General features: G+C 39.8%; 1 protein-coding gene across 1 annotated transcript in view; it reads right to left on the bottom strand.

Moving 5' to 3' along the window:
- Window positions 1-9304: 9304 nt before the first annotated feature.
- YES1 (YES proto-oncogene 1, Src family tyrosine kinase) overlaps window positions 9305-22902 on the bottom strand; it is a 52180-nt gene continuing 38582 nt past the window's right edge. The window contains exons 3-12 of the mRNA XM_048057947.2: window positions 20826-20925; window positions 19680-19778; window positions 16722-16825; window positions 16388-16537; window positions 16028-16183; window positions 15553-15732; window positions 13617-13693; window positions 13134-13287; window positions 12435-12566; window positions 9305-11611 (exon numbers count right to left, since the gene is read on the bottom strand). Of these exons, the coding sequence (XP_047913904.1) occupies window positions 11403-11611; window positions 12435-12566; window positions 13134-13287; window positions 13617-13693; window positions 15553-15732; window positions 16028-16183; window positions 16388-16537; window positions 16722-16825; window positions 19680-19778; window positions 20826-20925 (1361 nt within the window). The 3' untranslated portion in view covers window positions 9305-11402. The remainder of the gene's footprint in view (window positions 11612-12434; window positions 12567-13133; window positions 13288-13616; window positions 13694-15552; window positions 15733-16027; window positions 16184-16387; window positions 16538-16721; window positions 16826-19679; window positions 19779-20825; window positions 20926-22902) is intronic.

Genomic DNA, 22902 nt, shown 5'->3' with positions numbered 1-22902 from the left:
CTTGCTAACCCAACACAAACAGCTGTATGCAGCACAAACCAAATGCCTGTGACTTTGTGCTCCTGGGACACAAGAGAAGATGCTGGCAAACAACATCCTTCATCTCACACAGTCACCTTCCCATTCTCCATGAGATGCAGAGCAATGGTTTTCATCAGGTGCAGATCTGCTTTGGCTCATCCCTTTCCTTTTCCCCAAGCAGGCTATTTTGGAGTGTTTCTGCTGGGGAGCAAGCATATATTTCAAATTACACCAAAGGATTTCTCCTCGCCCTCTGGATTTCATCATTATGGTTGCCCCTCCAGCCTAAGTTGCACAAACTGGTGGGGTATTCCTGTGCTATTCCCCCCAAAACTGATGAAACAACTCAAGGATTAGGAAGAAGGAGGGTGCCAAGGTCTACCTTTGAAGGAAAGATGACTTGCTATGACCTTTGTTAGCACATCAACAACATATCTGAAATCTATGCAGCACAGCAATTGTTTGGCATCCTGATTTAAGGCTGGCATACAAAATAAAAAGCATAGCATAGTAAGACAGTATGATGAAAACAGGTGAAGTAATGTTAGCCACTTGAGGCATGGCTATCAATCTTTTCCCTGTTCCCCTTAAGCCAGCAGGGAGCTCAGATGCTGCAGCTATTTGAACACAGCCTGTGTTGCACTGCCAGACAAGTAACTCTGTGGCTGTGAGTAGCTGATATAAGCTTCCTTTAAAACTCTGTACAAGCAGGAGTGAAAAGCTAAATGGGAAAGTCAAGTCAAACATTTCAGCTGTCTTATTTACTCAGAGAAGCACCCCCTGTTGTCACACCTCCTGCTCTAAGGGAAAAGCAGGCTCTTTTAGAACAGGAAAGTTAATCTTGGAAGTGAAGAGAATTCCCCCCAAATGACTGATCCTTTCAGCAAACAGATCAACACACGAGGCCCAAGTATTTGATAGCAGATAGTGGTAGCGTATGAAGTTCAGTTACTTGGTTTTCAGTTTTCAGTAGGGAGCAAATGTTGAAAAAAAGACCCCAGCCATTAAAAAATGAAATCAAACACCCAATTATCCAAGCTTAAAGAAAAGTAGCTCCTCTGCAAAGTCATAAACAAAGACCTACAGATTAAAGCATAGTCTCCAGGTACACAGCTTCCTGCCAGCACTCGGCGTCAGTTCCCATTAGCTGTGACTCTAGAGCTGCACAAGGCAAACTGCAGCCACCTCCCTGGAGGATCTCCCATCAGGAGGGACACGGGCAGGGCTTGCTGGAAGGGAAGGGGATCTCTGAGCAGAAAGTAACACCGCCTGCTGGGGAAGTGGCTTCTCTCCAAAATGAGCTGTGAGAGCATTTCAGTAGGCACACAGTGCCCAGTTGCCTTTAGACTGGAAATACAAGAGGATTTCCTTACCGTGACACCTAGTAATTTCCACAGAAGCCAGAAGACAAAACAGACTGAGTAACTGGAACCACATGGATGCCGTAAAGGAGGTAACATACAGATGCTTTTTTCTTCATTGAGGAAATGTCACAAAGTGCAAACATGTTTACAATTGGCACACAAAATTAATTACTGACAGCAAAGCGATGTGGTTCTCAACCCCAGGCAAGAGCATTTGATGCTTTCCCCTTAAAATCATTAAGGCTTGAGCATCCATCTTGGTTTCATTATGGAAGCAACACTGGTGGTTATTAAAAACGAAACGAAAGAAGTGAGCCTCATCAGCGACCTGAAGTGATGACCTTCCCCATGCTCCCCACCCTTGCTGGAAGGCATCACCATACAAATGACCCTTTTTACATTTAAGATGCCTCTTTGTGAATTTTTGGTGAACCTTTTTTTAAGGACTGTGTTACACTCCTGGACTTTGGTGAGCTGAAGGCTGCTGACCAATTTCCCGAGGAACGATACCCAAAGGCTCCATCTGACAGAGCTGAAGCAAGGACAAGAGTGGATGCTGGCAGCCCTGCGCCCATGGGATTTCCCGCCTGCAAGCTGCGTGCTCAGGGTAGAGCCGCATGGTACAGGAGCCAATTTCTGCCCAAGTAAGCTATTTTTAATATTCAATAACATGCTAAGTATATGAGATTTGGCTCCTGGGTCAGGAACATAGTCAATAAGGAAGTGACTAAAAGACTGAAATCTCAGATAAAAATCTCCAAGTGAGAATGACAAAATCAAGAGAGGGGCATACAAATATCTGAGAAGCAGAGCTAGGCAAAAATCTTTTCTTTCAGCCAAAGCTCCAACAAAATCGCTCTGAAATGTTCTGGTCAATTCCACTTCTAAGCAATGCACAGTTGTTGCAGCCTTCCACACTGCAAAAACTTAGTCCTGTGCTGAGACTCCAAGAATTGTGATGCCTGTACTTTATCTGATATTTTAAAGCCAAACATATGTAGAAATTACTACAAAATCAAGACCAGATGTGCAAAAGAGGACAACAAGGAGTGGGGAAACTCTCTGGATTAATGAGAAGCCTTACGTTCAGGCCCCATGAACATTACCTTTCCCTCTTGCTAGGCCTACAGATCCCACAGAGCATTCAGGACAGCAGTGGTGGCCAAGAGCACAGCACCTTTCTCTGGTCCGATTTGTTGAACACACAGGTGTGCATGCACCAGTGGCATCCACAGTGCTTTGATACTCACCAGGTGCCTCTGCTTCTGTTAAATGACATTTGCTTCCCCAAAGATTAAAACACATCAGTGCTGATAACACAAAAATTACAAAAGAAATAGATGCTGAAACATGCAGTCTGTATCAACCGCCCATCCGGAGTGCTCTCAGTGGTCATTTTCACACTTCCTGCCCTTAGCACCTTATATGATCAGAGTTTCCAAGAATAAAAACTATTTTGTGAGAATGCACAGCCTGAACATTTGTTACCTTCCCTTTCACAACACCACCCCCAGCACATCTCACCAGCAGAGCTGCCCGTTGCTGGTGAGCTCTCTGTGGAAGCCAACAGAGCTTTTGGCAATTTCTTCCATGTCTCTTTTGAGCACTGGTAGCACAAGCAACTGCAATGCACTGTAGGATTTCCTGACTCACTACAGCAAAATACCTGTAGCAGAATGACTGTGGGCCCTTTCTGCAGGTGATGCTGAGAGAAGTAACCCTTTCCCAACAGCCTGTGAGCGTGATGTGTCAGTGTCAAACCACTCACTTGGCACCCAGGTCTGGGTGGCCACTCTCTGTCTAGTTGCATGGCCATGTTTCATCTCACACTTGTCTGTTTCTGGATGCTGATCCCTTCCTCAAAGCATATAATAATTACAAAAGGCTTTCAAGAGGAAGAGTTGCTCTTGTATCCCTTCTGCTCCACAGGGGAACAAAACCGCAACCGGTGTAAGCTCCAAACCGACAGCCCAGGACGCTGTGGAGGAGACAGAGGCTGTCAGATCCCATCTCCTTTGGAGAAAGCAGCACTTCTATAACTGGGAGTGGAGCGCATCTCCCAGAGCTGTTTTGGTACTTGCAGTCACGTCCAAGCACCCGTCTCCTAACAAGGCACCCAGCTGCTGGGAATGATGCCGCGGAGGTTGCAGTCCAACCATTTTGAGTCCCCAGGATTCAGGGCTGAGGCAGAATTATGTTTGTTTCCAGTCCTACATACCACTACTCACTCAACATATATTCCCAGCAAGGGGCTTTTGTTAGAGTAAAATGCATGCAAATCATGCCTAGCAAGCTGCAGAGGGTCAGAGGGAGGACAGGCACAGTATGAGACTGCATACAAACCATTGTTTTCTGCAGCAGCAAGGAATAAAGAGGGTCTTAAGGAATACAAGACCATGAGTCCAGTTCTGTAAGATCTCTCTTGTTCAGAGTATTTGTTTGAGATCCAAGAAACTAGTTTTGTAGGAGCCTCTTTGTGTGACTCTGGGCAAGACACTTGCCTGTGCCTCAGTTCCTCCACTGTTCCCACCTGAACCGTGCGGAGTACATCCCATCCTACTTGCCTTGGATGCAATGAATCATGTCCTAGGGCGACTAAGGTCATGTAGGTGTGCAGGCAGGTCGTACCAAGCTCATTTCACTCGTGAAGATGGAAGGGTGTTCAGCATCCTGCATTCCTGGGGCTGGAGCAGCAGGTAACAGGCAAGGAGGCATGCAGGCTCAAATCTTAGGCTGATTAAAAATAATAATGAATCCTTAAAGAAGCTTAAAATAGCTGAGTGGGTAGTTGCCAGATTGCTAGTTGAATTAATATACATATATGTGTGTGACTGTGTGTGTTGAAGTTTATATATAAGAAACAATTGCAAAGGTAGGCTGAGAGAGGAAAAACCATGATATCATGAGGCCACAGATCTGTGGGTGTTCAGCTGACTGCTTGGAGGTTTTTGATGCATGCGGCAGTGCCAGTGAAACACAGGACTTGAGTGGCAAAGGAATTGCTTGTACTGCAGCCTAGGGCACCCACTGGCTGAAAAGGACAACAGAAAGGCCTTATAAAATACTGCTGCAAACCAGTATTGTATGAAACACACAAACAAACAAAATCCCATGCAACTCAGCTCTGCCTCTTCGTGACAGCATAGCCTTTTGCATGCACAGGGGAGAGGAGATCCTTAGCTACCCTTCCCAGGAGGCGAGAAAGACAGACTTCTGCTTTGAAAGTGCAGCTGGTGGGCAGGACAGGGAATGAGTGACCACGCAGAGGAAGAGTTCTGTATAAACAAGGGCAATGCTTACACAAATAAAAACACTATGTAGAAACCCCATTCAACTCACTCTGATCACAATTTTAAAAAAAAGTTCCCCCATGTATTTTTTGCTTGGATTTCTATCCTCGCTGTCAGGGCTGCAGCATGCCCCGAGGTCCCTTACAGACCCCTGCCCTGAGGCAAAGGCTGCCAGGCCCAGGGTGGCCACAGCGCGGATGTGGCAGCAGCAGCATGAGCAGCACCCACCCCACGTGGGCTGCGCCTGAGCTGGGCCCAGGCCGAGCGTGACAGGGGCTGGCAGGGTTTAATCCAGGTTTTTCCATTTTTCGGAGTAGGTCAGGTGTCTGCTGCGGGGCATAATGGGAAATTACTGCAGGCTTTTCTTAGGAAATCACATCTTTGAGACCAGGAGTCGTGTTTGATAGGAGGTACTAAAACCCACCCATCTGCAAGGTAGCTCCCAAACCCTGTATTTTGTCTGCTGCTTGGTCATAGTCTTCAACTTGACCCTGGATTAGACAAAATACCCTGCCTTGATTTCCCATTTGGAGATAATGAAACCGATTTCAGTTTTGAAGTGTTGGAGAGTGAGAAATGCTATTTTGGGTATATAAATGCTATAAAGACTGTGGGGTAAGATGGCAGATGCCTTGGAAACCCCAAAGAGAGATGCTGCCTATCAGTAGGTTTCCACTACTGCCTGGCAGAACAGTGTCAATTTTGGGATGAAGAACAGATGAGGGCTGTGCCAGCTTGTTGCTGATCCAAGAGCACCTGCACAAAGCAGGCTGGTCTGTCCAAGTGGATTTTTATCTCATTAACCTCCTAAACGCCATCAGCCATCCTTGAGCTGCAGAGACTGTCATTCCTTCTTACTTACCTCAATGGGCAAAAGTTGAACTCATTGGGCAAATATATTGCTAGGTATACGTAGACTTGGTCACAAAATATTGCTTAGCATTTTGAAAAGGCTGGAGCCATTCTAATGACAGTGGCATCAGGGATTATATTTAGCCTAACAGTAGTCTAATTATTATGATCTTAAACCCCGTGAAAGTGAACTTTGGTTTTGTATGAAAAAAAAAATCTTTGCAAATGGCCGTCCTGTGATAAAGGTGGCAAGAAGATGAAATGCACAGATTTTGATGGGATGACCTTACCAAATAGCACTGAATTAAAATGTAAATACTGAAGGCATTTCTACTGTACTTGCAGTCCTTTAGCACAAAGAATATACATTTATGCTAGTCATAAGCCAGTTTGAAAGAGACAGTCATTCCTCAGTGCTTCCAAACACTGAAACAGAGAGGTACCATCAGCCACAAACCCCCTGGAAGACTGCCCTAAATGTGAATGAGCGTGGGGGTACTGAACAAGCAGTGAAAGCAGCACGTGGCACCTGTTGAGGCCCAGGAAAAAAAGGGAGTTGTTAGCACATACGGGATGGATTTTCAGGGATCCATCTGCCAGTATGCACTTATCAGTAGCCTCAGGGAGAGACTCAGTGACCTAGCAGCAGGGCACAAAGGAGAGGGGTGAAGTCTCCCACTGAGAGTAGCTTTCTGATAAAAAAAGGAATGCTTTCACAGCAGTTGGCTCCAGCGCTGGTGCATGACTGATTCATCATGAATGCTTGTACTCAGGTTTCCCTTTTAAACTTGCAGTCTGTTCTTCAGGCCCTGCTGAGTTTAACTAGGTAACCATCTCCTCTCCTTTAGGGAGAACAAATCAAAAGCAGCACAAGGGCCAACGCGTGTTTCTACTCAAAATAAATGAAATGCTTGGGGGAGATGGACCGCGTTCTATAAAAGCGCACAGTGCTTTGAATAACTTGATGCCCCCAATAATAGTGGGTTTTACACTTTAACAATAAATATAACTTCAAATTTAAAGAAAATGTTTAAAATAACTAGTGTGTTATGCCCAATAAGCAAATGTTTGCATGCAGAACTGATAGGAGAAATGAGCTCAGTGGCTCCCACAAAGACTATGGGTCCTGTGGTGAATGCCTGAACTCTAGTAGGTTCTGAAGCACTCTACACCTACACAGAGAGGAAGGAAACCTAATCTGAAATCCTACGTCAATATACCGCCACAAGGAAAGAAATGCTAAACTAAGCCAGAGTATCTGAAATGCCATCACTCTGAGGGCGAGTTCCAGAGGCAGGCAACCCCGTCAAGCCGGGATCCAGACCGGTATCTCTCTGTATCATTTTTGCCTAAGAACTATCAAGGTTCTTTCTTCCAAATGACAGGAGGATGCTGCTCTCTTTTTATATTGGGACTACGTAACATTAAGGCACTCTGCTAGGAACCAGGCAGTGTGAGCTGGCCAGACACACAAGCACCACAGAAACAGCACTCGGCATCAGCCCTTTTCCATTTCAACTGTGCACAGGACAGCAGAAGCTCCTCAGTTCCCCTGCGTGCCCGTTTCTACCTCCTCCTCAAAATACAACGCAGAGGAGAGCAGATGATATGAGCAGTGTCATGCCCCTCAACCTGCTTCCCTCTGCCCCGTGGAGAAGTGCTGAACTTCTTACCTCAGCTGCTCACCTCCGTCCTTCACTCCCGCTCTCTCCTTTTCCCACCCCTTTGCTGCAGAAGCAAGGAAGCTGTTGATGCTTCTCCAGCTCATCCTCTGCCCCTAAGTGTCAGTAGGGAATGCTGCAGAAACTAGGAACCTTGTCCTAGAGAAAACGCTTAAGCCTATGTCTGTGGATGAAGTCCTGCGCTGGGCTCCACTCCCTACCTTTAACACAACCCCTCACACTGACCATCCACCTACATAAGATCCAGCAGCAATCCAGGACTCGAGATCAGAGCCCAAGTTTTCCACTCTAGGCCGTTATATAAAAAATAAATGCAACCACGCCATTCCCATCCACTGCCTCTTCCCATCTGGCTTAAAAAGGCGTTTGCTGGAGATGTGCATCAAGAGGATTCCCTGTCCTGCACTGGCTGCAAGCCTCCAGCAATGCCTGGAAGGTCGACGGCAGCAGTGTTCCTGCTCTAGGATCAGGCTGACACAGGAGCAAGATGTGAAGGCACCTGCACTTCTAGGCATTCACATAAATAAGAGTCCAGGTACCCACCACACAAGACATGAGCTAGGTAAGGAACGTATGAATATCAATTCTGGACTCCAGCAGCTGTCCACCCAGACCTGCCTTTGGTGCCCAGATCAGTTACACAAATTTAACCCTGAAGTCTTGACTAGAACGTGACGATTTGAACCTGCTGTTTGCAACATGCTGCTTAGCTTAAGAGCGTGCTGTGGTTTAAAACCAAGGTGACTGTGTAGCTCCACAGCAGTCCTGTGTACTGAGGGAAAGTTGGTACAAGTACAAACAACTACAGCCTTTTCACAGAAAACATAAAAGCTGAGGATTTTATTGGATTAAACAGATCAAAATAAATAACAAGAGTGAGGGCTCTAAGTTTAGTTAGGTTTATATTCATTTTCCATGTTTGAGGTTTCTCAATGTGGTGTTGATGTTTCAGAACAAACATTATTCTAGATGACTAAGGGTAAGATAGCATTCTGGCTTGTCTCTATTTATTTATTTATTATTATTATTCATTTATTTTTTAAAGACCTTTCTAAGGCTAGTTTTCAGCCCAGTGAAATGACATTTCAGTGGTTGCAAGGGTAAGAACACATAAGGTTCTTTTCATCGTGTTTTATACTAAATCGGGATGTATTTTATCTAAACAGTAGGATCATAGACTTTTTTATGTTTGGAAGTTTACTTGAAAGTAGAAAAATATTCTTAAAACACTACAGCGTGAAAGAATGAGTGACAGAAACAATCTGCAGGCCTACCACGAAGACTGGACACGATGACACTCTGATGGGACAATGGGGAGCACACAGATTACCAGACATTACATGATTGTTGTCATTAAAAATAGCAAAACATTAATTACAGTACAGAACATATTTAAAATACAGTAAACCTTGCAGCTCATAGGATCAGTAAGAACACTTTTAGCTCCGTGTTATGAGTTGTTATTGAAACTCAAACCGTATGTTGGCAGCAATAGCTGCTTCATCTAGTGGCACTGCACATGAATTTCAGGATTTGTGATTTGAGCGCACTGGTCTTTGTGACAGCTAACAGTCTATGAAGTTGAGATAAAACACCAGCTATCACAAGAACAAATTTACAAAGTTCCCTGAAAAAAACTGCACAAAAGTCAGCAGTGACTGCCAACAGCAGATAAAGGGAGAGAGGGGATGTGCGCGTGGCTGGCAGCGTGGCAGCGGTTGCCAGCCCAGAGCCTACTTTGGGATTTCTCATCAAAACCCCAAGCCTGTCTGTCCGTCTGTCTGTCCATCGCGGGGCATTTATTTTAAGTTTAGAGAGAATAGTTCTAGCCAATTCCTCCCAAGGACTTCTGAACTGCTCTAGAAAAAGTCTCTCTTTTCACAACAACAGTTTCTAACACACCATGAACTCAGCGTCTTTTAAGGAAGTACATTAAAACAGCTTACAGAGGATAAAAATACACCCCAAAGTCATCAAGACAGCTATAGATTCAAAGTTCAGTTTTCCTTTTATTCCCCTCCTTTTTCCCTCAATATGAAGGCTTTTGTTCTCTCCCTGCCCCATTCCTCCTCCCCCCCCCCCCCAAATAAGCAGATGCAATCAAGGAGAAATTTATTTTGAACCAATTCTGCAAAACAGTTCAACAATGCCATACTTTATAAAAATACTTAGTTACATAATTAAACTTATTACTATTTATATAAAAAGTGTGAATGTGAATTTTAAACTCTGTTAGGGTAAGAACCACATCAAGATCCTCAGGTGAAACAAATACATTTTCATAAACATACAAACTCTTTTGGAGAAGTCTTATAATACACAACCATTTACAATGAACACGTTCATTAAGTTAGTGTTTTATTCCTTTGCTATACAAGTGTTATTACAATGAACTGTTCCATTCTGTAATTAAAATCCAAACAATGCCAGTGTCATTTCTGGCATTTTTTGTTATAGCTGTATTAATACATAAACTCATATGATTGTGTTATTTATTTTAAAATATTTAGAAAAATTAAAATTCCATTGTATTTTTCGATTTTGTTGTGTTTTTTTTTGTTTTGTTTTGTTTTTCTTACATAAAGCCCTTTTAAAATTTGATAACCACAGATGCACAGGTGATGAGTGATGACGAAGGAAAATGGAAAATGATGGTACTGTACTTACAAAGATCTGTTTGGTAGCTGGATTCAGTGTAGTGTAAACCCATGAAAAATGGTAGGTTTAGTACCGGAACTATATTACCAACTTTTCTGAAATTCATTTGTTGGATAGCTTTACAATGCTAATATAAATTCAAACCCGATAGATACGTAAGAGTTTAGTGTTTCAAAATTAAAGTATATAAGCTTGATCAGAAATTCAAAAACGTCATGCAAATTGTTGAGTAAAAGACATGATGTTATTGCTTGATATGTCAGTAGCCAAAGAAAATAAATCTAGATGTTGTGTGAGCTGAGCTGAAAGCCAGCAAATTTCAATGTCACTATATTCGGACAATATTAAATATATTTTCTCCCTTTAGTTTTTAAACTTTCACATTTTCTTTATTTTTAGTTAAATAATTCTGTAAGGAAGGGCATAAGTGGGAAGAGCAACTGTGTAAGGGTGTCTTAATAGTCAAGAAAAGCAAAAGTGCAATCAAATCCCTGAACTAGTGACAATTAACATTTGTGGCACCCACCCTTGCTAACATATATAAGCCACATACAACAGTACCAAATCTGTCTCTGCAAAAGGACTAAAAAGTGGCCATTTACCAGCTTCAATCTTGCTTTCATGGTGAGCTTTGTTCAGGTAGTCTTCCCATACAAAAGCTCTCTGTAGGATCGGAGCTTAAAAGATTAAAGGATTTCCCCCCATGATTGTATCACATAGTTTCAAGTTCAAATATCATCATACTTTAGCAACATGATTTTATAAAATATTACCTCATTTTCTAGTTACCTTCATTATTCTTAATTAGCTACGCAGAAAGAAAAAAGAAAAATCTCTCATGCTACTTTCCAGTTATATTAATACAAGTATTAACACAGTGCATTATGCTCTCTAATTTCACTATTGAGGTCTACCATTTAGATCAAGTTTGTCATTCACTGTTCCAATTTCTCTTTTAACCTGCCTACCCTAATTAAGTCCATGCAAGAGGAAGCTTAAAGATCAAGACTATGTATCAAATATGGTTGTACCATCTTAAGGGGGGGGGGGGGGGGGGGGAATGGGGACAGGACATGTAATTTTGAACACAGGAAGTTTTACAGAACTGGAATAGCATTGCTTGGTCCCACGACGTTCTTCTGCTTTAAAAATGTCCTACCCCAAGATCACTTTAATTCCAGACAATTCCCTCCTTAGTAAATGATTAAATGTTGGAAAAATACAGGATTTGAAACATTGTTTTTTTCTGCTATCATTCACACCAACACTCATTTTACTAGCCCATATTTTCAGTAAGCTTCCTTTGGACCCTGAAGTAGGGAAATAGGAAAAAAAAAAAAAAACATGTCATTGGTAAATTAGATTATAACACTTTAAAAGTGGTTTTGTGCAACTGTATTATGAAATTCCAGTTTGCCATTAAGAGCATGCAAAGTAGCGAAGATTTTCTTTCCTTTGATTCCTTATAGACGTCAGGAATTCTTTGCAAGTCTTTTACATTTGGCAGATTTGTGCATGTTACATAGACTGTTGGCTTATAAATTGTCTCCAGGCTGGTACTGTGGTTCTGTAGCAGTAAAGTAGTCCTCCAGGAAAGACTGTATATATTCGAATGTTGGTCTCTCATCAGGGTCCTTCTTCCAACACAGTTTCATTAACTCATGGAGAGACTCTGGGCAGCCCTGTGGGCAAGGCATCCTATATCCACGTTCCACTTGTTCCAGAACTTCCCGATTCACCATCCCTAATAAAAAGAAAGCATTTTACCTTTGAATGACATACAAAGAACAGTTAGCCAAGGCTTTTGAAGCTTTTCCAGCCACAATGTTGTTTACAATGTGCATGTGAATCTACCATTTCAGAATATTTCATGAACGCATTTTATGTTGAGTGAATTTTTAAATTCTTGGATTAAAACATTTTCTGAAAACTATTTCATTGTTCTGATAATCCCTCAATACCTGGTCCTTCCTCCATTTGTATAGTTACTTGTATGTTTTGCTACAGAACATTTATCACTGTTTTGAGCCTGTTATTTCAAAAAGGAGACTCAAGCACAGATACCTTCTGCTTGCCTGAAGTTCTATTAAAGGACCACTTAATTTGATATCATTATGCCTTTTTATTATGCATATGCCTAGCAGAACTACCTTACAACTCTAGTCACAGAAAAATATCTGACAGAACATGTTACATATGCTTAGTTTCAAGAACAGGTCTGGCAGGTTCACTCCAGGGATGCTTACTGTAGACTGGGAAAATGTCAACAAAAGTAGAAGCTTCAGAAACAGACAGACAGGAAAACCTAAGAACACCCACTAATCTGAGAAGAACTATCAGTCACATCTGCAAATTCTATAAGCTTAAAACACTTTAAGGAGCATGTAATAGTTAATCTGTAAATAAAACAAGTAGCTTTGTGAACAAAGGAACCAGTGAAGCATTACTAAGCCTTTGTCTCTGCTTGTCAACTGTGGGCTCTGGATGAAGGTAAAAAGTCAAAAAGGTAACTTCAGAAACACAGAACACTGCAAAGTAAAGAAAAATCTATCACATTTTCTTCTTACCTGGATATGGCACTCTCCCCTTTGTTACCAGCTCTGTCAGTAAAATGCCAAACGACCACACATCTGACTTAATTGTAAACCGACCGTACAGCGCTGCTTCTGGAGCGGTCCATTTAATTGGGAATTTAGCTCCTGCAGACATTGGAAAGACAGATACTCAATTTACCCTCGGTCATGCATCGTTTACTTACACTTCAAAATATTTTAAAAAGAATACAGCACTCAAAATTTTTTAGTTTGCTTTGTTGACCGAATTCAAGGTGGTTTAGTATTTTAGTATTTTAAGCTGGAAAGCAATTTCACACAAAAGCAGCGACTACTGGCTATAATTACTGGAAGCAGTTAAGACATCTGCGATTCTTAGTTAAAGATGTTTCTAAAAGTGGGGTGATCTTCAGAAAGTGAGGAATACCCTCTCTGGAACCTCAGCTCTCTTCAAACTGTAGCAAGTTTTTACCTGAAAAAATCATTTCAAATGTCCTTCAAAAACATAAGCAAGTTGCTAAATAATTTTGAACACAGAAAGTTTACAAAAAGTGCACTTAAGCAAGAGGGACACCCAAACATAGCTGTGAAAGCACATACATGCATTATCTTTATTCATGCAGACAGCATACATAGATATTCTGCTAAATGTAATAGTTCTAAATAATTTTAAGATAACTGGACTTATTTATACAGCAAATAAATCAACCTTACCTTGTCTTGCAGTGTACTCATTGTCCTCTATTAACCTTGCTAAACCAAAGTCTGCTATTTTACACACAAGATTGTCTCCTACAAGAATGTTAGCTGCCCGGAGATCCCTGTGGATGTAGTTCATTCTTTCAATGTAAGCCATGCCATCAGCAATCTTAAAAATAAAGTTTTATTAAAAATTACTTTCCATTTATGCCAAGCATTAAGTTATATCCTTTTATTTTAGCTCTATTCTCATTGTGTAAGTATAGGAAGTAAAGCACAGCTTGTGACAACATTGATTTGAGCATGCCTGGCTCTACAGTATCTATTAATTTCTAACAGACCATTTCTTTCTGACAAATTACAAAAACCTACAACAGAAAACGTAAGAAAGAACAGCATACAATTGCTAGTGTTTAATATTTATATTTACTTGATATTTGATACAGTTTTAAATTTCTAAGCAAAAAATGTACAGTTTTCTCGGTTTATAAAGTGTACCTGAGCAGCCATGTCGACGAGCTGTGGAAGTTTTAAGTACTTCCCTTCTCCTTCTTTTAGGAAGTCTAGTAAGCTGCCTGTAAAATATGACACAATTCAGTGAAAAACAACAGAAAAACACGCTAACTTGTCCTGAAAACATGAACAAGATTTTTTTTTCCTAGACATTACGATTGATGCATTCAGCTCCCAAAATCTGAGTTTGAAAATCCTCATTTACCAGAGCAATATTCAATGAGTATGCCTGTACAGTTGACTCTACGCTGCAAATTTTATCCAAGCATTTTTGAATCAATTTTAATAATTCAGATAACAAAACACTGATAAAGCAGACTGCCATTTGATGATTATATGCCTGATGATTATTTTGCCTGACCTTCCTGGTATCAATGCCTTTCCTAGCTGGACTTCTTTCCACAATTAATAATTAAATGAACAACAACGACAAAAAAAAAAAAAAAACCTATCTGTTAGTTAAATCTTCTGCCAGCTCCAATTCTATACCAGAGAAGTGATTCTGAAATTGCTGCTTTTAATTCCTTACATGGGAAAACAAAAGTATCTTCCATACTTTATGATACATTATGTTCTCATATTTATATAACACAATTGTGTCCAGAATATTTCAACATTAGTAGTATTTGGAATTAATTCCAAGGACCTGTGCTTTTTTAAAGACAATAATTTTTACACGTATGTTAAAATCCTGTTTCTGACATAACAGCTTTCCGTAAGGGTAGAGGAACAGACTGAATAAAGACTAATCCCTAATCTGTCTTACTGCAGTCAAAGTAAGACAGACAAAATGAAAAGTGCAGTGATGGTGGGGGAAAAATCACTAAATGGCAGGTCTTGCAGTGGACTCATGGCAGTAGTAATGAATTAGATCTCTCTGATGTGTTTTTAGTCAGTCGCTGTATTTTTTCATCAAAAATAAGAGTGTGAAAGGCTCAAGGCTGCTTTTTCAAGGTAACATCCCTAGAAAGCAATTGTTTATCTTGACTGCCTTGCTAAAACCCAATTTCTGAACAATGCAAACTGATTTTGCATGACTAATTTAAGATCTGACAGAGAGACTGTCTACTGTTATCTAGAAAAAACAACAAAACAGAAGAAAATTCTTAGATTTTCTATTCCTATGTTTTCAAACTTGTAAAACACTTTAAAATCTTTTTAAATGGGGAAAAAAAACACACACAAAACATATTTGTGGAAGAGTACTGAACACAAGCAGCTACTCTCTTGGCTTTGGCATTATTTCTATTTCTTACCAGGATAGCAAAATTTCTCTGAGGTGAACACAAGTTTGCATTTTTGAAAAACCTGGAAAAATTGACATGAGAATCCGTTTCTTCTAAATACTAATATGCTTTTAAAGTTTATTTCCACATTCAGACTAAATCTCTATTTCACTAGCAGGGGGATATATCAAGGGGAAGAAGGGTGAAGGACTGAAAACAAGGAGAGATAACGGCCAGAGTCTGCTAAAAATAGCCAACCATTTTAAAATTCATCACTCTTCTAGACAAGAAACAAAACAAAAACAAAACAACTGATTCTGTAGTTGTGAGCATGGACAGAAGGAAGGCATATTCTTGTAATGGTATTCGTAGCTGTACCACCCAATTTAAATATACCAAGCAGTATGCACCAAAAAAATGAGGAAAAATGAAATGAAATGAAATGAAATGAAATGAAGTCATGTACTTGGAAGATTAGCAAGGGTGACACAGATGCATCAAAAAATTCATGCCTCCACCCATGATCTAAATCAGAACTGCTTCAAGTAGGTCAAGCATTGCTCATTTTAATTTAATCAGAATTACCATTTATACTCCAGCTAGTTTAAACCTAACATTAATTAAACATTTAATTTGTTCCTGGGATTTTAAATAATCTTTTAGATACAGTATCTTCAGACTATTCTGTCACACACCTTTTGTCATGAATTCAGTGACTATGTAGATTGGTTCCTCAGAAACAACGGCATACAGTGGAACAAGCTTGTCGTGTCGTAATTTCTTCATGATTTGAGCCTCCTGCAGGAAAGCTTCTGGCATCATCGTTCCAGGTTTAAGTGTCTTGATTGCTACTTTTGTGGTTCCATTCCATGTTCCTAGAGAAGCAAATTAGATGTTATTCTCTGCTACAAAAACAAAGAGGTTTTCTGCTAAGACTTTTCTTTTTGCTTCAGTTTTGTTAGATAACAGAGAAATCTTAAATTATTAACTACACTGAATATTTTTAACTTTATATTTTATATCTATAACTTGATATTTTTTCCTTCAACTGTTTATAAGATTACCTTTTCAGATGCTGAAACTGACTTACTTAAAATGCTATTAAATATTATTAAATACTTAAAATACTATTGAAACAGACAACTGAAAGATGTCAGATTAAGCTCTTACCCATCCATACTTCACCAAAACATCCTTGGCCCAACTTAACTTCCAGCCTCAAAGATTCTCTAGGGATTTCCCATGCATCTTTTGCTAGCCCCTGTGTTTGTGGTTTCACAGTAGGACACACAGTTGTTAGCTTATGACACAGCCCATCGGCATGTTCTGGAAAATGGAAAAAGTAGGCTTAATAGGTAAACTATAGCAGAAGTAATGCCCTAATGTTGATAAAAGAACTATTTCATTTACTGTTTGTCAAAATCAAAAGGAAACTTTGTAATTGTGAATTTTAAAAATAAGCTACATATGAAGTTTTTCTTCCTCATGATAAGCACAAACTAGGATTGGAACACTAAAATTTAGGCTTACCTCTGTAGTGCTTCACCAACTTCTGTAGAGATTCAAATTGTGCTCTGGTTGTGATATAGTATCCACCATTGTCAAGTTTTCTGATTTTGTAGTGTTTCACATTATCACCTCTGACCTCATCCCAGTCACGTATGGAAAGGGAGTAAGCACCTAGGAAATAAGTCACACCTGCTGTTTCACCAAAAATTTACAAATATTTTCAATGCATCTCCCCTACTGTCATTATACACATACGTGTGTGCACATGCATACGTATAACGTAATCGATGTTAAAAGAGTCATCATGCTCACCCTGGGGAGAAGAGGAAGAAGAGATATACAGAGATACACATACCTTTAGTGGTTTCACTCTCTCTTACTAAGAAAATGCCGCGCTGGTTCCCAGGATTTAAAAGTAGCCTTTCTGCATCCTTCCTGCCCATTTTACCAAAATACCACCTATAAAAAGTTAAAGGAAATACGTGTAAATAAAAGTCTCCTATGCTTTTCTAGTCATATAAATAGAAGATTTATAAATCTCAAGCATTGACTGGACTACTGATATTACAAAGCAGTTACAAATCAATAAAAGTAAAAACATCCATATAATTGGAAGATTAAGAAGACCTATTTCTACATGACTCTAATTGCTATTGTTCACAAAATAAGTATAAAGAGGCCTCTGTCTGCAAATATTATGTTTTTCTTATGGTTCAACAATAGACGTCAATAGTATTCACTACTGAAAGTAACACCTTCCTTGTAGTAAAGTTCATAGGTCAAGCTGAATCAGATGACAATGAAAGACCGTTGGTGGCATACTCAAAATACTACAGCAGCCAAAACTACCTTCTCTAGGAAGTTTCAGCTACATATTAAAAAACAGCATTTAATGCAAAGTGGGTGTGCAGCAAGATCATGGGATCACATGTTTATTCTGGTTGGAAGAGCCCCTGGGGGGTCTCTGGTCCAGCCTCCTGCTGCAAGCAGGATCAGGATCATCTGTGAGATCTGACCTGGCTGCTTAGGGGGTGTCCAGTTCAGTCCTGAAAACCCTAAAGGATGAATGCTGCATAGCTTCCATATGCAACCTGTGACCCTACCTGGCTGCCTGTCCTCAGGGTAAAAGGCTTTTTGTTACTTCCAGCTGGAACCTCCTCTGTTCAACTTCTGTTCTCTCTCATCCTTTTGCTGCACACCTCAGTAGGGGGAGCACTTTTTTCTACTGTTCATGTTGAAATACCCTTGTGGTAGGTATCATGTAGCTCCCTCTGAGCAACACTCCATCTCTGAATTCTAACATTGAAAAGTATGTAGATGTTTTAACACATCTGCTTCTTTTCTTGCCTGAAGTTATTTCAGAAAAGGAAATTCTTCTTCTATTAGAAGAAAATGATAATTTTCATAAAATTCATAAAAGTCACTAAATGATGCAAAGTGTAAATTTCCAACAATTTAATTTGGGACTGTTGTAGCATCAGGCTAATCTGGCTTTATGGTTGTTGGAAGTTGGCAAAAAATGTAGGTAAGGAGGGATCATTTTGTTGGCTTGTGATCAGAATGGCCTGTGCAATCGGTTAGGAATTTTAAACTTATTTTTACTTATTATTGTGCTCACAATTTGACTGTTTAAGTAGACATGCAAAATTAGAATTGGTCATGAGTGTACATACACTTGAAACAACTTTGAAGTAACTCTTAGTCTTAATGAAGCAAAGTTGAACCCCAAGACTATGACAATTTAAAAATGATATTGTAAAGTGTTACTTTATTTTAGTACCTATAAAATAATAGCAGGTTTAACTTTTTTTTTTTTATGAGTGTTCAACATCTATGTTATAGTAGCATTCAAAAGCCACAAGGATAATATGGACAAGCAGTTTGTGATATAAATGCCTTCAGGCTTAGAAAAGACCATTTAAAGGAAATTCTAGCAATTTGGGGATGTATATTGCTTTTGCACTCGTAACTCCAGCCGCAATCACAACACAAAATCTATATACACAATCAAGGCTAAGGGCTAACAAATGAGCTCTAAAGCAAATGAGCTCTATTCCAAATGCTGTAGTAATATTTAATAAAATTAGCACTAGTTCTTTAAAATCGTGTCAGTTTAAAACAGCTTCCTCACTCATTACCCCTCACTCTCATCTCCAGTCATCACAAAAACCTATAACAAATCCCGACCACTCCATTTTGCCTGTCTTTAGGAACAATACTTTCTTTGCAGAAGCACCGCATTCTTTGTTTGCAAAGGGCTACTGTTTCCATTTGACCACTACTGCAGCCGTAATGACATCATGCTTTTATTGCAGAGTTTAAAAAAGGGTAATAATAGTAATAATCTCAACTTTTTTCAAAAAAACTCAACTCAATTTTAAAAGCAGCTGAAATGCAAAGGCATAAAATAACAAGCCTGTGGCACAATCACTTTTCAATTGCAAAAAGCCAGGTGAGAGCAGCAGCATGCTTAAGTCTCAGATGAGATTCAGGAAATGTCCTGGAAATTGTGCTGTTTTCCCAAAAGTGCAGTAGGAAACACAGAAGCGCCCAGATCATGTATGGGGGAACTGCTTATTTGCAGAACCATGCCTGTATATCACAGCAAGAGCTGTGGAGCTTTACATTGGTAGTACAATAAATACAATTAATCCCTTGAAACAAGTACCACCTGAAAGTATACCCCAACTCGCAACTACCAGAATAACTTTACACAATTCTGTAAGCACTCTGGGATGTTTGTAAATAAATGTAGGAAGTACTGGTACCCAAAGTCATGAAAGCTTCCCAACTCATAGTTGTCCCTAGTGTGCCTAACAATTTAGTCACCAAGAAGTTGCTATAGATTAATAGATTATCAATAGCTGTCCATACCACTGTTTTTTAATAATGTGAGAACGGGTACTACTGAGGATATAGCTGATATTAAACTTAGGGTTTAGCAAGCAAAAATAACGATAAAAACCTACAGTTAAGGATGTGTGAACTCTTAACTAACAGCATGTATTTTTGCTCTACATGAAATAAAGTGCATGTCCCACAGTTCTCACCTCCATTACTACACTCTACCAAACTTTCTCCTTTAGCCCTGCACATGGCAAGCAGGCATAAAACATTTGCAGAAGTATCCACTTTACCACTAGTAATAATTACATCTTTGACACTACCCACATAGCATTCCTATCCTTTAATTAGTAGTGTTACCCTACCATCCCTTAAGTGTTACATGCAGGGACTTAAGGGAATAGCATCACCATAGGGTACAAATGCAGAATGGATAATAAGAACAGATTGACAGGATACAGTGTCTTACTCTTCTGCTTGAATGGAGTCTGCAGGAGCTACATAATTGCTTGGGATGTAGCCCGTTTTTCCCGTAGCAATGGATCTTGCTTCCCACCAGTCTCCTTCCCTGCAATGAAAGATCAGTTATCTCTTCCACACATAAAAAATACATCATTCCCTAACAGCTATAGCATCCTCACGTATGAAAGACAGGTTAAATTTAGGTAGCATTTTATTTTAATTGAGAAGGAATCTGAAAGAATTTGTGCTACACCAGAATGTATTTTTCTTTTCACTGTGAACAGTGTGAGTGCTTCTTAGTGGAATTTTGTACTTTAAATGATTATTTGTTTAAAGTAAAAGGAGTTTACCTATATATGCAAAATACAAACCTGCAACAAAACATTTTATGATGGAGGTGTGTAGACAAAATTCCCTGTTCTCTAGTCTTATTCTGCCTCACCCACATCATTCTGCCTATACGCTGACAGTAAACAACAAAAGAAGCAGAAAGCGAGCTAATAAAGAGAACTGGATGAATGAAAAGTGCTCCACCTACATATTAGAACTATTACCACAGCCAAAATCTGCATGCAAAGAAATCTCCAAAGTGAAAAAAAAAAATCTTCTTTACTGGGCTTCTAGAAATCAGGCCATAACGCTCCAGAACATCAAAGTACTACTAAGCTACCCTAGTGTGGGTTTACTATGGAGGCCAGCAAGATGTGCTTCCACGGCCAGAAGTCCTCTCCTTCCGGCAGGGTGCTCACTCCAGCATTCGTGGTGCAGTGCTGCCAGTTCCCCCACCTCCCTGTCAGATGTGGAGACTGGCAACACACAGAGCCTGTGACACCTCTGCTGCCCTGAAGGGGATACCTGTGCCTTGCTGCAGAAGGGAATGCAAGGATGCAGCCCTATCAGCAGGGGAGGAGATGGCTTTGGGCTTCCCTGGTCACTACAGCTCTACATCTGCACCCAAACATGACCTCAGCCTGGAAGTTATCGCCTTCCCAGTATCATTATTTAAATCCCATGCGTGTTGACTCTGTCATTCAAGAAAAAAAAAATAATCCATCTACTCTTCACTGACATATGACACACATTTGAAGACGGGCTAAGGAATTCATTCATTCTGTACAATGCCCAAGTGAAGTTTGTGAATGAGAACACTTACGTGTTGTTTATTATCTGGAACCGTTCACCTTTCTTAAATGAAAGGTCATCTGTAGTTCTAGCTTCATAATCATATAAGGCCACAAATACAGTAACACCACCTTAGGAAAAGGAAAAAAAAAAAAGATATAGCAGTAATGCTGCAACTCTTGATTTAAGGACTTGCCTGTGAAAACAACTCATCAATTTTAATTTGGAAGCAACTGAACACTTCGGGTTCCATCTCATTTTAGCAGCTAGATCAATAATGGGTTCATTTCTTAAGATAAAGGAAAGTCTGTAAATAACCCTAAAAGGTATATTAATTCCACAGCAAAAAAAAACAGTTAGATACATCACTGGAAGTACCTTAACAAATAGAGTACTTACAGAGAGACATCCGCAAAACACATCAATAGTAAAAAAAAAAAAAAAAAAAAAAAAAACCAAAAGTTAGCTTCTTTATTAAGTTGGCTTCTTAAGAAATGCTATAATAAAATATTCTACAACACAAAAACAGTCAACTGGCAGACATTAATTATATTTTTTTTCCAGAAGTAGTTTCCTGTTGAACTCAGTTGTAAATAACTGTCGTATTTACAACTTTCTGGGATTACAGAACAACAATCTACACAAGGAATTCAACTAGAAATACAAGTATTCTGTTGAGGACAAAGACATTTCTCTGCTTTAATACTAACAATTTTTAAAAATTCCATCAAGTATCCCAACCACTGAAGCATATCCTTGCTGAGGATGATCCATCAGCGCATTCTTCTACAGAACAATGCCTGAGATATTTCACAGGACAAGCAGCTGCGCTCCCCCAGCCCTAGGGAATTTGCTTCCCTTGTCCCACTTCTGGTACAGGGCGCGTTGCTGAACGTGACCCACAAACATGACACAAGTGTGAGAGAATGATGGCAGGGAGGCTCCTACACTTACAGTGGGAACACGTTTTCTATGCTTGAAAGAACTACTTAATAAAACTGGGCTAAAAGAAGAGAAAGAGGGGAAGGAGAACAGGCTGTGTGAGATGTACAAGCCATGAGCAAAAATAAGTACCATAGCTAGAGGAAATTTAAAATCGAAAACTGCAGATGGGCAATTCAGAAACACTTCCTGAGCTCTCGAAATGCTATTTCACAGTCTAGTGGGCATTTAGGAAGCCTAATGATAATCCGAGGAATAAAATAATTAATTTTTGAAAGTACAATATTACATCTCTAACATGCATATATATGTACCAGGATATACACAGAAGACCATCTACAGAAACAAGCGGTGTCTAATCTTAGATGCGGCAATTAACATGATGGTGAAGAATACGTAATGCAATGGGTATTGTCTACATCTAGTGTTATTGTACTACGGATATTTTCTGACATTAAAGTTCCAAATCAGTAAAATATTTTAGTTTGATTTAGAGTCTTTCTGTGCTGATACTATCTCAGCAGGCCACAAATGGGAATGAATCTATAGTTCCTCTAGGAAAAATAGAAAAATCTCCCTAAGATTATAAAGTAAGTGAGAGTTTATTTTGAAGTACGATTTACAAACAGAAAATTAGACTATCCCGCAGAAGTTAACAGTACCTAACATACCTAACATTAGGGGCTGGAGTTAGATGATCTTTAAGGTCCCTTCCAACCCGAGTCATTCTGCGGTAAGTTAAAAATCAACACAGTTCTACCAATTTTTGCCCGCATTATTGTGCTAATGCGTTATTTTGATGATACAAACTGCAATATGGAGTAAGAAAATTGTGGCAACAGATATCATATTCACACAATCAGAAACTGAATGTTAAGGAAGTAAACTATCTCCAGAGAATTCTTCAGCAGATTATGAAAATCAATACTCCCAAGTCACAATATTACAAACACTTGTAACTGTTATAAAGCAACTTGGAGACTCCAAGAACTTCAAAATAAACTGTACAATCTCTAGAAAGATACCAGGTCTCAGGCTGCAGGGTATGTCCAAGTTTTTTGTCCGTGTCAGTTAGCAGCAGTAAGTACGCTTGTGGGACGTACGCCTAGGTAGAAGAACTGCTCAGCCTGGTGGTAGAGCTTCAGGAGGAGGTGGGCAGGCTGAGG

The sequence above is a fragment of the Anser cygnoides genome, chromosome 2 (assembly GCF_040182565.1).
Source record: "Anser cygnoides isolate HZ-2024a breed goose chromosome 2, Taihu_goose_T2T_genome, whole genome shotgun sequence".
In the NCBI taxonomy this organism is placed as follows: Eukaryota; Metazoa; Chordata; class Aves; order Anseriformes; family Anatidae; genus Anser; species Anser cygnoides.
This window is presented reverse-complemented; position numbering and strand designations above follow the sequence as displayed.